This window comes from Lotus japonicus, chromosome 2, assembly GCF_012489685.1.
Source record: "Lotus japonicus ecotype B-129 chromosome 2, LjGifu_v1.2".
Taxonomy (NCBI): Eukaryota; Viridiplantae; Streptophyta; class Magnoliopsida; order Fabales; family Fabaceae; genus Lotus; species Lotus japonicus.
Window position 1 is genome coordinate 67,981,168 of NC_080042.1, and position 12,854 is coordinate 67,994,021.

Below are 12,854 nucleotides of genomic sequence, written 5' to 3' on the forward strand. Positions count from 1 at the left end.
ATCCCTATCTGAAATTCGATTGAAAGGCACCTCATCAAGGCTAGGGTAGATTTCTTCTAATTCCTTAAACTTTGATTCAAAAAAACTCCTTGACCTCCAACTTAACCACGCGAGGATCTTCCTCCCAACGCCCATTCAAACTCAAACCCTTCAAGTTATTGGACATGCGCTTCCAATTTATTACACCATGGAAGAAACTTGTGTTTTCATCACCCTCTTGTAGCCACTTTACCCTAGACTTTTGACACAAAAGTGATTCATGGAGATTTCCCACATGCCACAATTCTATCAGTAAGTCCTTCCTTTCCTTTATTTCATCATCTGACAAGTGCTAATTTTCTGCCTTCTGGTCCAACTGGTTCATTTTCAAGATCACCTCTTTCTTTTTTGCGTTCAAATCACCAAAAATCTCTAAGTTCCACTTCTTCATCAGTATTATAAACTTTTTTGATTTCTCCTTAAGAATAACAACACATGGTCCATGAGCCACCAGACCACCCGAACTTTCTTCTATGAATTTTCGGAACCTAGGGTCCTTATGCCAACAATTTAGGACCCGAAATGGTTTAGGGCCCCATTCCTGACTTAAATGTTTTAATATCACAGGGAAATGATCGGAAAACTCTCGATCCAACACCTGATGTACGCTATGTGGCCATTGTTCCAACCATTTTAGAGAAACTAAAAAACGATCAAGTCTGCTCAAAGAGGTTTCACTTGGTCTAAACCACGTGAATCTTTTCCCCGCCAACGACACATCAACCAGCTCTATGTTTCTGCACATACTAGATGGCAAATACTAAACAAGCATATACAAATTTTTAATTCAGTTTAATATTTCCTTCTTTATAACATGCTCAATTTTTTCAATTTTCTCACCAATGTGTAACTTGTGTGAATAAATGACATCAACTTGTGCTCTAAAAAATCATATTGCAAGTACTATTTTTACTCGTGCTATGTATAGTATTTTGACAAATTTTACTATTCATGTTTTTATATCACTCACAATTTCATGTATTAGTTATAGATATCCATGAGGGTGTAAGCACTCTACAAGATAAGTAAGAGAAATAGATAATAGAGACATAGATAAACAAATGTAACAGTAAATGAGATATAAAGAAAATTATTGTATAATAAGAATGAAAGCATTTTTGGAGTGTTTTCAAATAGAGAATAAACGATTAAACAAGCAAAGGGAATAAAGAATAAACAGACACACAATAAGTTCATTTCATTTTGTCAAAAACTAAGAAATTAAAGAGAATTTTATTTGGGGAACATGCTATATATGTTTATTTTCTACCCCCAAAAGTTATAATAAGTTAACATATTTGCTAGTCCTACTACTATATCTTAGGCCTAACTTCTATTCCTTCAAGATAGAAACTGCCCCCCAAAACATAATCATATGGCATCATAACTGTCATCTCCCCTTCACCATCGTCTAGGCCTGAATTGAAGAACTGCCCCATCTCAATCTCCCACAAGCCATCACTTCTCACATTGGGATATTCTAATACCTTGTCAATAAACTTTTCTAACTCAATGTCCATCCAAACCACCTTGGTACGCATAGGCCCTCCAAAAATGCCAATTGAGAACATCACAGGGTTTTGGAAATATCGATCGTCAGTGATCAACTTAAAAACAAGAAAAGCTGCATACTGAGTGTTTGAGGACAAATCAACGATATTTATCTTCCCACAAATACCATACCAGAACCCAAGTTTAAGCTGGGCAACTTCTTCAAACCTGTTCAATATATAGGTTGGCAACATTTGTATATAAGAAATATTTGTACAAGAATGGCATGTGGTATAAATAGACAAATATTCACAACATAACTCCTAGTTAAATGGGAATGCACCTTACTCAAAACTTAAATAATCTTATCATAAGTAGAATTTATGTTTAACATAAATGAGTTGAAAATAAAATTTATCGATCTTTTACTTTAATTCTTATAAATATACCACTAAAGATGAGATTATTTAACATCGTGACTTTTGTAAAATAAATTTCACTAAAAAAACTAGAATAAAACGAACAAAAATCAATGTTGAAGTACTGACCTAGACTCTGGGAGGGTGACCCAGCTGCAGTAACGTTCATCGTCACCCCTAGAAATGTGGAGAGCTCTAGCAGAGAGCATGTAACATTTCTTCCCACTCTTCCTGTCCAATTGAAAGCTCTGCATTTCAGACAATTAGAAAACAACCAAAGGTTAATTAATACTTTGTGAAGCCCTAATCTGAGAAATGATCATATTAGATTGATGAGAGTATTTACCTTTTTCCCCTGGTCGATGATGATAGGGTGATCTGAGAGAGCGAGATAAAGGGCTTTCTTTGAAGGAGCGTTGGCCAAGGAAAGAGACTGGGGAACGATGGAATGATAATCGGAATGGAGAAAATGATTCCAAATAGTGTCAGATTCAGCGGCGGAGCAGAAGATCTTAGACACGACGGAGTTCCTGGCGACATCTACTGGAGTAGTACGGCACAGTATGTCAGCGATGCATTCTTCCGGCAATTCCATATCTTACTCTCTTTTTTTCTTTCTTTCTTACCCCACTTCGGTAATTTTGTGCACTGCCCTAATTTTGAGTCCCAATCTATCTTTTATATATAGAACTTTGGAATGTTTTTTTAAAGCTATTGCTTAACCCATAAGCTTATACTACACACGTACCACTTCGTCTGAATGTGTGATCTTAACACCATGAACTCACACTACTGATGACACGTGGTGTAATCACAACCCAAATTATTTTTACAATTTATTATATAAAATTTTGAAAAAAAAAATGATAATTTATAATTAAAATTAGAAAAATAAAATGAAAAACAAATTATATTGATGAAAAGGATTTTGTGATGAAAAGAAGGGTCCTCAACTAACTAATATCGAATCTCTTTCAAGACTCAATCGTAGTATAGTATCGGGTTATGTCGTCTCCACATGGATCGTGTTTCTACGTACTAATCTCTCTAACTAGATATTACATGATAAATTCAAAGATGGCAATTTATTTAAATGAGATAGGTGATAAAAATAACGAGAAAAGAAAGAAGAAAACAAACTTAGGAAGTGATTTCACTTGATGCAAAACTTTTTCTCAACCCTTATACTCATACAAGATGGATTTACATTCAAGATGTCGATAAGAGTTGTCCACCCACTATTCCTAGCTAGGTAAACCTTCTCGTCGAAACTCTAGTCTCAATTCCTTGTAGTCCTAGTGATCTCTTATGGAGCATTATACTCTAAACCTACTCGATGAGACATACCCAAAGCTTTATTCTTATATGAAGAAGTTCATGTTTAGGTGGAAGGGATCTAAGACTCTCACTCAAAAGATCCCTCTAGTTCCTAACAAGACAATCATATCTAAGCGGTGAGTATCCCGTCTGTCACTCGATTTCGACCTCATTCCTAACTCTAGATATTATTACCTAAGGATCTTAGTCTTCCATTGTCACCTAGAAAACCTCAACCCCGTCCAAATACAAACATTTCATCATATGACTAATGCAAAAGGTGGTTCCTTTCATTTACTAAACTCACACCCATTTTCCAATTGTCATGTAAGCCATGGAAATCATCTAAGGGGCAATTGATACATGAAGCACAAAGAGAATAAACGAACCTAGGACATATGTGTCTCTCCCCTTTCTATCAACTAAGCAAACAATAACTCATATCAATCTTCCAATCTGTTTATGAATTATGAAAGCTCTTATAACACCAATTGACCAAAAGAAGCATTATGCATGGAAAGGAAACTCCAAGAATGAAAACCATAATATAATTGCATAAGGGTTTGTTGAAACAAGAGTGAATCAAATTGCATCATAGAACAAGAACAACCTACATGGAAGGGAGGAGAGGAAAGAAGAAACCCAAGGTAGAATGGAGACATGGCCTTCTGGAGGAGCTGTCACCTTCCTCCATGGTGCACAAGCACCAACCCCGAAGGGGTCAAACCCCCTCTCCACCAAGCAAGCCTCTCAGCTCTGGAGAACCTCCTCTCTCTAAGTTTATTGAAATAAATTACAAAAGATACAAAACAAAACCACTAAACATCTATTTATAGAGCTTTTCTAGCGTGTCTGGGCTCTGGCGCTCGAGCGCCAGTTGCATAAAAAGTTTTTGTTGGCTTATGTGTGCTGGGCGCTCGAGCGCCAGACTTGACTTTTTTTGAGCTTTCTTACTTCTGTGTGCTGGGCGCTCGAGCGCTAGTGCCGGGCGCCCAGGCGCCAATTGCTTACAAAAGTTTATGTGTGTTGAGCGCTCGAGCGCCAATTGCTCGCTCAAAAACCTTCAGAATTCCAACTTAACTCCACTTCAATGCAAACTTCAAACCTCTTGACTTTTCTTCTTCTTCTTCGGTTTTCACCTGATTATTCTCATCAAAGTTCAAGGAAAATATCAAAAATAGCAAAGGTTTAACTACACAAGAGACCCTAGACCAAAGACAAATGCTAAAAGATACAAAACTATGCTAAAATATGAAAAAGGTCCCTAAAGAACCACAAAATTACTAAATGCATGCTAATGCAAAAGAAAATGTTGTTACTTTGTTGTCTTGCATTTTGTCAAAAACAACTGGATGTCGAAGCTGATGTCGTGGCATCTGCCTTTGGGTTGCTAGGACATCAGTCCTATGCTTGGAATGTTAATTGTGGGCCCTTGTAGATTTTATGAAGATATATTTTTATAGTTACTTGAGGAACAAGTAGCTGTACAGGAAGGGTTTGATTTGTTGGTTGTTATTTGTTGAAACAATCTTTGATAAAAGATTGAGTTTCTATCTTCACGTTTGAATTTTGCAACAATATCTTGGAGATTCAGTTTTGATTTGTTGCTGATATCTGTTACTTCAGCAAAGCAAATCCTATTGCCCAAGTCACCGCTGCTGAAGACTATAAAAGAACAAAGACCTAAAGCTTGAAGAACATAGAAGCTAATAGAGAGATCGAGTGTTTTAGGATTGTGATTGTTCTTTGTTCTTTGTTAATTGTGATCATATCTTGCTCACTGATTCTATAAAGCAAGGTTATGATCTGTGTTGGTTGCATCTGCAAACTCTGATTGTTGATTGTTCATTACCAATCATTGTGGCAGTGGTTGAGAGAAAGTGAGAGGAGCTCTCATACTTAGGTTGAGGTTCTAAGTAGAAATACACTGGGTAGATTAGGAAGTGAACTATGAACTGTGGTGTTCATGAGTGTCTGTAATTCCTAAATCTTGAGATAGTGGATTTCCTTTCTTTGGGCGAAGCCCTCCAAACGTAGGTGAAGTTTTTCACTGAACTGGGTTACCAATTCTTGTGTCTTGTTTACTTGTGTTTTTGTTTATTGCTTTACTGTTAGTCAATTGTCGAACATGTTGTCTCAGCATCGTGTAGAACATTCGTCCTGTGAGAGAACCAGAATTTCAATTGGCATCAGAGCAGGCACCCTATTCTGTTTGGGTGAGAGGTCAGCAAAATTAAACATGACTTCCAAGCAAGAGCTCAACAACTTCCTCACATATCAAGCACTCTCCTCACATTTTGAGTGTTCTAACATACAAACATAATACTTCAGCCTTGATAATCAATCAATTCAAAGTTAGTTGCAACAATAACAAGAACAAGAGAGACTTCAAAAGGTTGTAACTTTGGCTAAGGTAAAGTGTAGGTAGGGATGCCAAGAAAAGGGAAACACAAGGGCTTAAAACATATTTTGGGGTGAGTGATTCTTCTAGTCAACAAGACCTGAGCATAATTTTTAAGACTTTGGGACTCCTTCCTTTTTTCTTTTAAACTTTCTTCTTTTCATTTCACTTTCTCAATTGTCAAGTTACTTGCCTTTCTTTTGACAATTCAACATGCTTTTTTACTTTAAGGAAGGAAGTCCTTTTGATATTTTCCCTGCTCAATCACAACCATAAATCACTCACCAAAGCACAATTCAACATAGTTCATGGACCAAGAAAAATATTCATTCATAAGGCTCAACTTGGGCAACTGAGGGAATATAATAACAATCCAAAATCCGAGGCCATAAAGAATTCCTACCAAGTTTCTTCAAAGAACGAGTATTGTGCACCAACCAATATACATTTCAAAGCAGAGCTAAGCATGTATAAGCATGTTAGGAATAAACATTGAGACTCTCAGCACTCAACAAAAACAATAGGGTGTTGAAGTGAAACACCCTTTCTTATGATCTCAAGCAAGTAAGATCAAGCTACCTCACATTCCAATCATAATAGCATGTACAAAGATCACAAGATAAAAACATGGAAGTATCATCAATTTTTTAATAAGAAGCAGCTAAATCAAAGGTGAAACCACTTGAGCAATTTTAACATAACAGCAAATAACCAAGGATATAGACTGACTCAATCCTAAAAGACTCGCACGCACACTATATGCAAAATCACCTAAAGATGAAAAACAAAGGTAAAGAAAACTTACCTAGTCCAACTAATGCGTGCTACATGACTTCTTCAACTGTTGAGCCGGCCAACCTTTGTTGAATTTTTTTAGTAAAGCACAAGTTCTTGTAACATGAGCAAACACATCAGAGTACCATAAAAACTCGACAAACAAAGACTCAAGATCCTATGTATCAATTTATCAATTCATGACTAATGAATCTAATTAAAATTAAATTCACTAGTTGATTCATTCTAGGTCAGGTTCACAGAATTACAAACCTCAAATCATGTTATAATTGATCAGGTTACAACAAGCATTAGGAACAAGAGCAAATTTAAAATTATAAGAAAAGTGTTGTGAATTTTTCTATTACTTTGTACATGAAAGTACATTATGTAAAATGCTTCTCCCCGTGAGAGTTTTTTACCACATATAAAAGAATACCAAAATCATAAAAAAAAAGTTTTTATATTAGTTTAACATGAAAATGTTTTCATATAAAATGTTCCTCCTTGTGACAGCTTTTAGTAAGAAGATATGTAGCATAGCGTTGTTTCCTATTTAGCCATGCCATATGATAAAGGTTGTTTCCTCGTTGTTTGTACTGCTTTAGAACCAAACTCTTATGATTCAATCATAGCAAAACAGATACGGGTTTATATTCCTCCGGGATTGTGTGAACATCGGTTCCACCAGCTAAATATTGATTCGAGCTGATGAAAAGATATTTAAATAATTTGTTTTTGTGATTTTCAATATAAGGAAAGCGATAGAAGAAGGTTTACAAGGATAACAAAGAAAAAGGCGTATTGAGAAATGAATTCACCTAATCCCCTAATTGTTTTCAACTCCAACATTCTTGTAAAGGTTCGTTTCACTTATTATGCCAAGAGCTATCCACATAACAATCCCTAGTATAGGTGAATGTATCAGTTGGAATTCCTAGACATAATCTCTTACCATCTAGAAAACACAAAAAGGAACCTTACAACCTAATTCTCTCTCAAAGACATTCCCAACGACTAATCTATCCTAAGATAAGGTATCTTAGATTTGCAAGTCCTCGTTGTCACGCCGGAAACTTCTGTTAGAACTCAGAACCCTACCTGTCACGTGGAAATCCACTATTGTTCTTACCCAAGATATTCTCACCCTAAGACAACTAGTTCATTAAGTGGTTTCTCTTTTGTACTGGACCCGCAAGTATCTCCCGATCTCATGCTAGTCCATAGAAATCTAACACAAATCAATCGATACCTGAAGCGAAGAAAGTAAAACTTTAACACGGTGTTGTGACCTAAGACATAAGCGCTCTACATCCATTGATCTAAGCATACACCAACTCATATCAACCTCTCAATCTATTTACAAATTAGTGAAGCTCAATTGATTATTAATTGATCGGTTATAAACATGAAGTGCAAAGAGAAACACCATAGATGAAAGATTATCATTTACATTCATGAAGAGAGTTTACAACAATCGAAGAATCAATTCATAACATCCTAAATACAAAAATAGAAAAGAACATATCAAAGGATAGGAGAGAAATAGATGGAAACCAAAAGAACGACGATAAATCGACGACGAGAAGTTGTCACGACCCTCTCATGGTCGCCACCACGCTTCGAAGCTCCACTCCATCAATCCAAGCCCAAGGATCCTTCCTCCATGGTACCCAGCCCATAGTAGTCAATAGCGGCAAATAGCGGCGCTATTGCGACGTCGCGTTGCGTAGCGGCTGCTCCCCGCTATTTTGGACAAATCGCGTCGCGGCCGTCGCGCCGCGAATCGCGGGAAATCGCGGCCTGTAGCGCCGCTAACAGATCAAATGGGTAAATGACAAAAAAACCCATATTTTTAAACCGTTGGAGTTTTATAGTCAGGGGCAAAACAGGGATTTCGAATGGAATTAGGTCTACTTTATTCTTCCTCTCTTCCTTACTCGCTCATTCACACCGTTTCACTCATGTTCTGCTTCTTCCTCTCTTCCTTGCTCGTTCGTTCTGCCTCTCCTTCTCCGGCGACAAACTCTCTGGCGAGAGCTTCTTCTCCGGCGACAGATTTTGGAGGTTAGTTTGTTTTCTTCCTTCTCTCTCTCGGTTTCCTCTTATCTTTTTTCCTCTCTGTTTTTTTAACACTTTTCTCTTCTTTCCCTCTATTTTTCGTTTTCCTATTCTTTCCCTCTTTCTGTTTCTATTTTTGGTTTTGTGTTAACTTGCTCTGTTCTGTTTTTTCGTTTTCCTCTTCTTTCCCTTCTTTCTGTTTCTATTTCTGGTTTTGTGCTCACTGTCTCTTCACTACAATAATGCTCTGTTTTAGTAATGCCCACTCCCTATTCTGATTTCTGACCAGCCATGGCATCCCCCTCTGAAGTTGAACCAAACAACAGTGAAGTGGTAAACAACTGCAAGTAGACTGAAAATGGGCTTTACAAGCCTATAGGAGACAACATTGATATAGCATGGCAGTGGAACAACTTGAAGAATCCACTGTAGGATCACGCGCTTACCACTACGCCAAAACCAATTGGTGTTAGTGAGGGCGCAACGTTATTTCTTATAGCGTAGCAGACAGCGCCCCGTTTCGAATGCTACCTGCAGGCAGGATGCTGGCCCACCTGGACCCAACAATCCCCCCCCCAGCACCTGCCAGCCAAACTAGCTGCACAGCATGCCTTCCGTGGGATTCGAACACGGGACCTGGCTCTGATACCACTTGTAGGATCACACGCTTACCACTACGCCAAAACCAATTGGTGTTAGTGAGGGCGCAACGTTATTTCTTATAGCGTAGCAGACAGCGCCCCGTTTCGAATGCTACCTGCAGGCAGGATGCTGGCCCACCTGGACCCAACATCCACATGATAGGAAGAGAGTAACATGTGATTTAGGTGGGGTGACAAAAACTTCAGGAGGAATTACAAGGGCAAAACGTCATCAAATGAAAAAAAAAGAGATTGTAATTCATGTAGGAAAGTTCCAGAATAAGTGGTGATGTTGTTGAAGGAAGCTCTTGCTAAGAAACAAGGGCAACAAGAACACTTGATTGAATTGAATAAAGATGAAGAGGAGGAAGATCGGTTGCAAGAAATTGTGTCAATTAAAAGTGGGAAAATATCTATAAGTTCAAGTGGGGCTTCCTCTGCTGCTCCTAAAAAGCCAAATGTTAAAGGCCCCTTGGATTTACATTTTATGAGAGATCCGGAGACAAGCTTGAATTTGACAAAAGCTAAGAAGCAAACAAGCATGATTGATGCATGTAATAAAAAAGCTAGAGCAAGGACAATCCAATATATTGCTAGATTCTTTATTCGGAATAGCATTCCATTCAATGTTGTGCGATCAAAGAGCTTCAAGTTGATGCTTGAGGTTGTTGGAAACTATGGCCCTCACTTGAGAGCTCCAAGCTACCATGAGATGAGAGTTCCCCTCCTCAAAAAAGAGTTGGAATACACCCAAAACTTGATGAAGCAAAATGTGGTAGAGAGGGCAAAGTATGGTTGCTCGATTATGTCCGATGCTTGGACGGATAGGAAGCAAAGGACTTTGATAAATTTTCTAGTGAATAGCCCAGCTGGATCTATGTTTGTCAGGAGTGTTGATGGATCTTCATACATGAAGACTGGAGAAAAGTTATTCACTCTTTTGGACAGCCTTGTTGAGGAGATTGGTGAGAAGAATGTTGTGCAAGTGGTGACTGACAACGGAAGCAATTATGTATTGGCCGGTATGTGACGTTAACTATTACTTTGTTAATTACTTTGTTAGTGTGTTAGTGATAATGTGTTGCTCTTTGATGACCCGGGTGTTTAAGTTGTTTTTCTAGTTTATTTTTATGCATTTTAATATATTATTTAGGATATTTTAGTTATTTTAGGTCACTTTAGGAGTATTTCATGCATTTTACTATTTTTATATGTTTTTAGTATTTTTCTATAATTTTTATGATTTTTATTTATATTTTATTAGGATTTTCGGATTAATAAAAAGGAAGCTGATCGAGTGCCGATGGTCCACGGGAAATACCATGCACTTGCAGAGATGACGGCTGCAGTTATATCTCCTGACACATGGTGAGATCAAACAAGTAGTCTACCGTAAGAATGGTAGGCGCGAAGCACTAAATTCCACTACCTTGAGTCTTGATCCAATTGCAAGCCGACATAGTCACGTGATTAGAAAGAAACATAACATGAACAGAAGGAAAAGGGATGAAACGGCAGCCCTATATATATATATATATATTATATTGGTAGAACGTGAAGAAGAAGGAGTCGTAGGAGTAGAAAGGACGACGTTAAAGCTGGAGAAGAATTTGGGTTTAGCATTGATTCTTTAGGTTTTTCTTCTACTTTCTTGTGATTTTTATAATGATGTGTGGCTAAACATCTTGGTGTTAGGGTGATTACATCTTGGTGTTAGGGTGATTGATCTAGTTTTCTCTCAAACTATGTTTTGAACCAAGTTGTAGTTATGATTATGATTTCTATTTTAGTTCCTGAATTTTTCCTCTGTTTTAATTGATACTTTCTATTGCAATAGTTTGTCGTACTATTTAGGGAAATTGGTAGAATTTAGAGATTTAGGGAGAAGTTGGGCAAGGGTCTTTGCGCCTTAGGAATAAGGGTAACAAATTGCTTGTGTTTGCCTGAATTGAATTGAACTTCATCTCTAATTAATTAGGATTAGGTACTAAGGAATTAGTTATCACTAATTAATTGGAAGGGACACTTATGCAAGGAATTGACAAGTGGACAATTAGGCTTAGCACCTTGATAATTAGTTTGATTCATAATTATAACTGATTGGGGAGATACATAGGGAGAGGGTTAACGAAATCAGGATCTCTAGCGCACTTTTAAATCGAATTCACTTCAACAGTGTTATTTGTTTTCTTTAATTTTATTGCAGTTAAGTTACTTACGAGCAACCAATCATATCTTTATTTCTATTTTTATTTTTACGTCCTTTCATTTTAAGTTTAGTTAATTTAGAGTATAAACTACGCAATCCCTGTGGTTCGATCTTTTTATTACTTCGAGCAATCTGTACACTTGCAGATTCGCTATCACTCTTGCTCATTTCAATTTTTTAATTTGGAATTGGGTCTTACGTAAACTTCTACAAGCTAAGAGGAAGCACTTATTTTGGACTCCATGTGCTGCCCATTGCATTGATTTGATCTTAGAAGAAATTGGCAAGCTTAAAAGAGTTCAAAAGACCATCAAAAGGGGTATAAGTCTTGTTGATTTTTTCTATAATCACACTTTGGCATTGAACATCATGAGAAAGTACACCAACAAATCAGAATTGGTTAGACATGGAGTTACAAGATTTGCCACCACATTTCTCACTTTGCGAAGGTTGTACACTCAAAGAAACAACCTTAGAAAGATGTTCACTTCCGATGATTGGACAAAGACTACCTTGGCTAAAGTCACTAAGGGGAAAGGGGCAGCAAATGTGGTTCTCATGAACACATTTTGGAATGACGTTGCTTATTGTCTTAGGTCTATGGGGCCATTGGTGCATGTCCTAAGGCTTGTTGATAATGAAAGGAAGCTGGCAATGGGTCACATATATGAAGCTATGGATAGGGCTAAGGAGGCTATTAAAAGTGGTTTTAAAGGAAATGAAAGCAAGTACAAGGCGATTTGGGCAATAATTGACAAAAGGTGTTAATGTCAACTTCACCATCCATTGCATGCTAGGGACATTTTCTGAATCCGGAATACTTTTATGATAATCTGGATATGGATCGTAATCTAGAAATCATGGATGGTGTATACACATGTATTGATGTACTTAGTGAGAATGATGAAGTGAATGATAAAGTTGTGCATGAATTGGCTGAGTATAAGGTGGCTGGAGGCTTCTTTGGAAAGGAACAAGCCATAAGAGCATGGAAAACAATGTCTCCTGGTAAGTGAGAATCATGCTCCTTATTTAGATTAAATCTTCAAGCATCATGAACTAACTTATGTTGCATTATCATTGTAGCTGAGTGGTGGAGGTCCTTTGGACAAAGTACTCATCATTTGACATGTGACGACACTTGCTATTAAAGTGCTAAGCTTGACGTGTAGTTCATCCAGTTGTGAGCGAAACTGGAGTATCTTTGAGCATGTAAGTTAATACTCTATTTATTTATTTTTATAAAGTATTAGTTGAGACTTTAGAGTTTCATAAAATAATTATGAAACTAACATTTATTTTATATTATAATATAGATTCACTCAAAGAAGATGAGTCGTCTTGAGCATCAAAAGTTGCAAGATTTAGTCTATGTGAAATACAACCAAGCTCTTAGAGAAAGATTTGATTGTCGTGATGCCATTGACCCCATTGTCCTTGTAACACCCCGATTTCGGTGGCGTCACTTTAGTAACAAAAAATAAACTTAATGCGGAAAAACG

General features: G+C 37.3%; 2 protein-coding genes across 2 annotated transcripts; one reads left to right on the forward strand and one right to left on the reverse strand.

Moving 5' to 3' along the window:
* Positions 1-1,185: 1,185 nt before the first annotated feature.
* LOC130736913 (F-box protein PP2-B11-like) lies at positions 1,186-2,545 on the reverse strand. Its single transcript, XM_057588684.1, has 3 exons — positions 2,272-2,545; positions 2,079-2,197; positions 1,186-1,758 (listed from the first exon to the last, which is right to left on the reverse strand). Exons 1-3 carry the CDS (start codon positions 2,542-2,544, stop codon positions 1,353-1,355), a joined length of 798 nt encoding a protein of 265 aa, XP_057444667.1. The 5' UTR covers position 2,545; the 3' UTR covers positions 1,186-1,352.
* Positions 2,546-9,432: 6,887 nt separating this feature from the next.
* On the forward strand, positions 9,433-12,120 carry LOC130736914 (uncharacterized). Its single transcript, XM_057588685.1, has 2 exons — positions 9,433-10,165; positions 11,627-12,120. Exons 1-2 carry the CDS (start codon positions 9,433-9,435, stop codon positions 12,118-12,120), a joined length of 1,227 nt encoding a protein of 408 aa, XP_057444668.1.
* Positions 12,121-12,854: the final 734 nt, after the last annotated feature.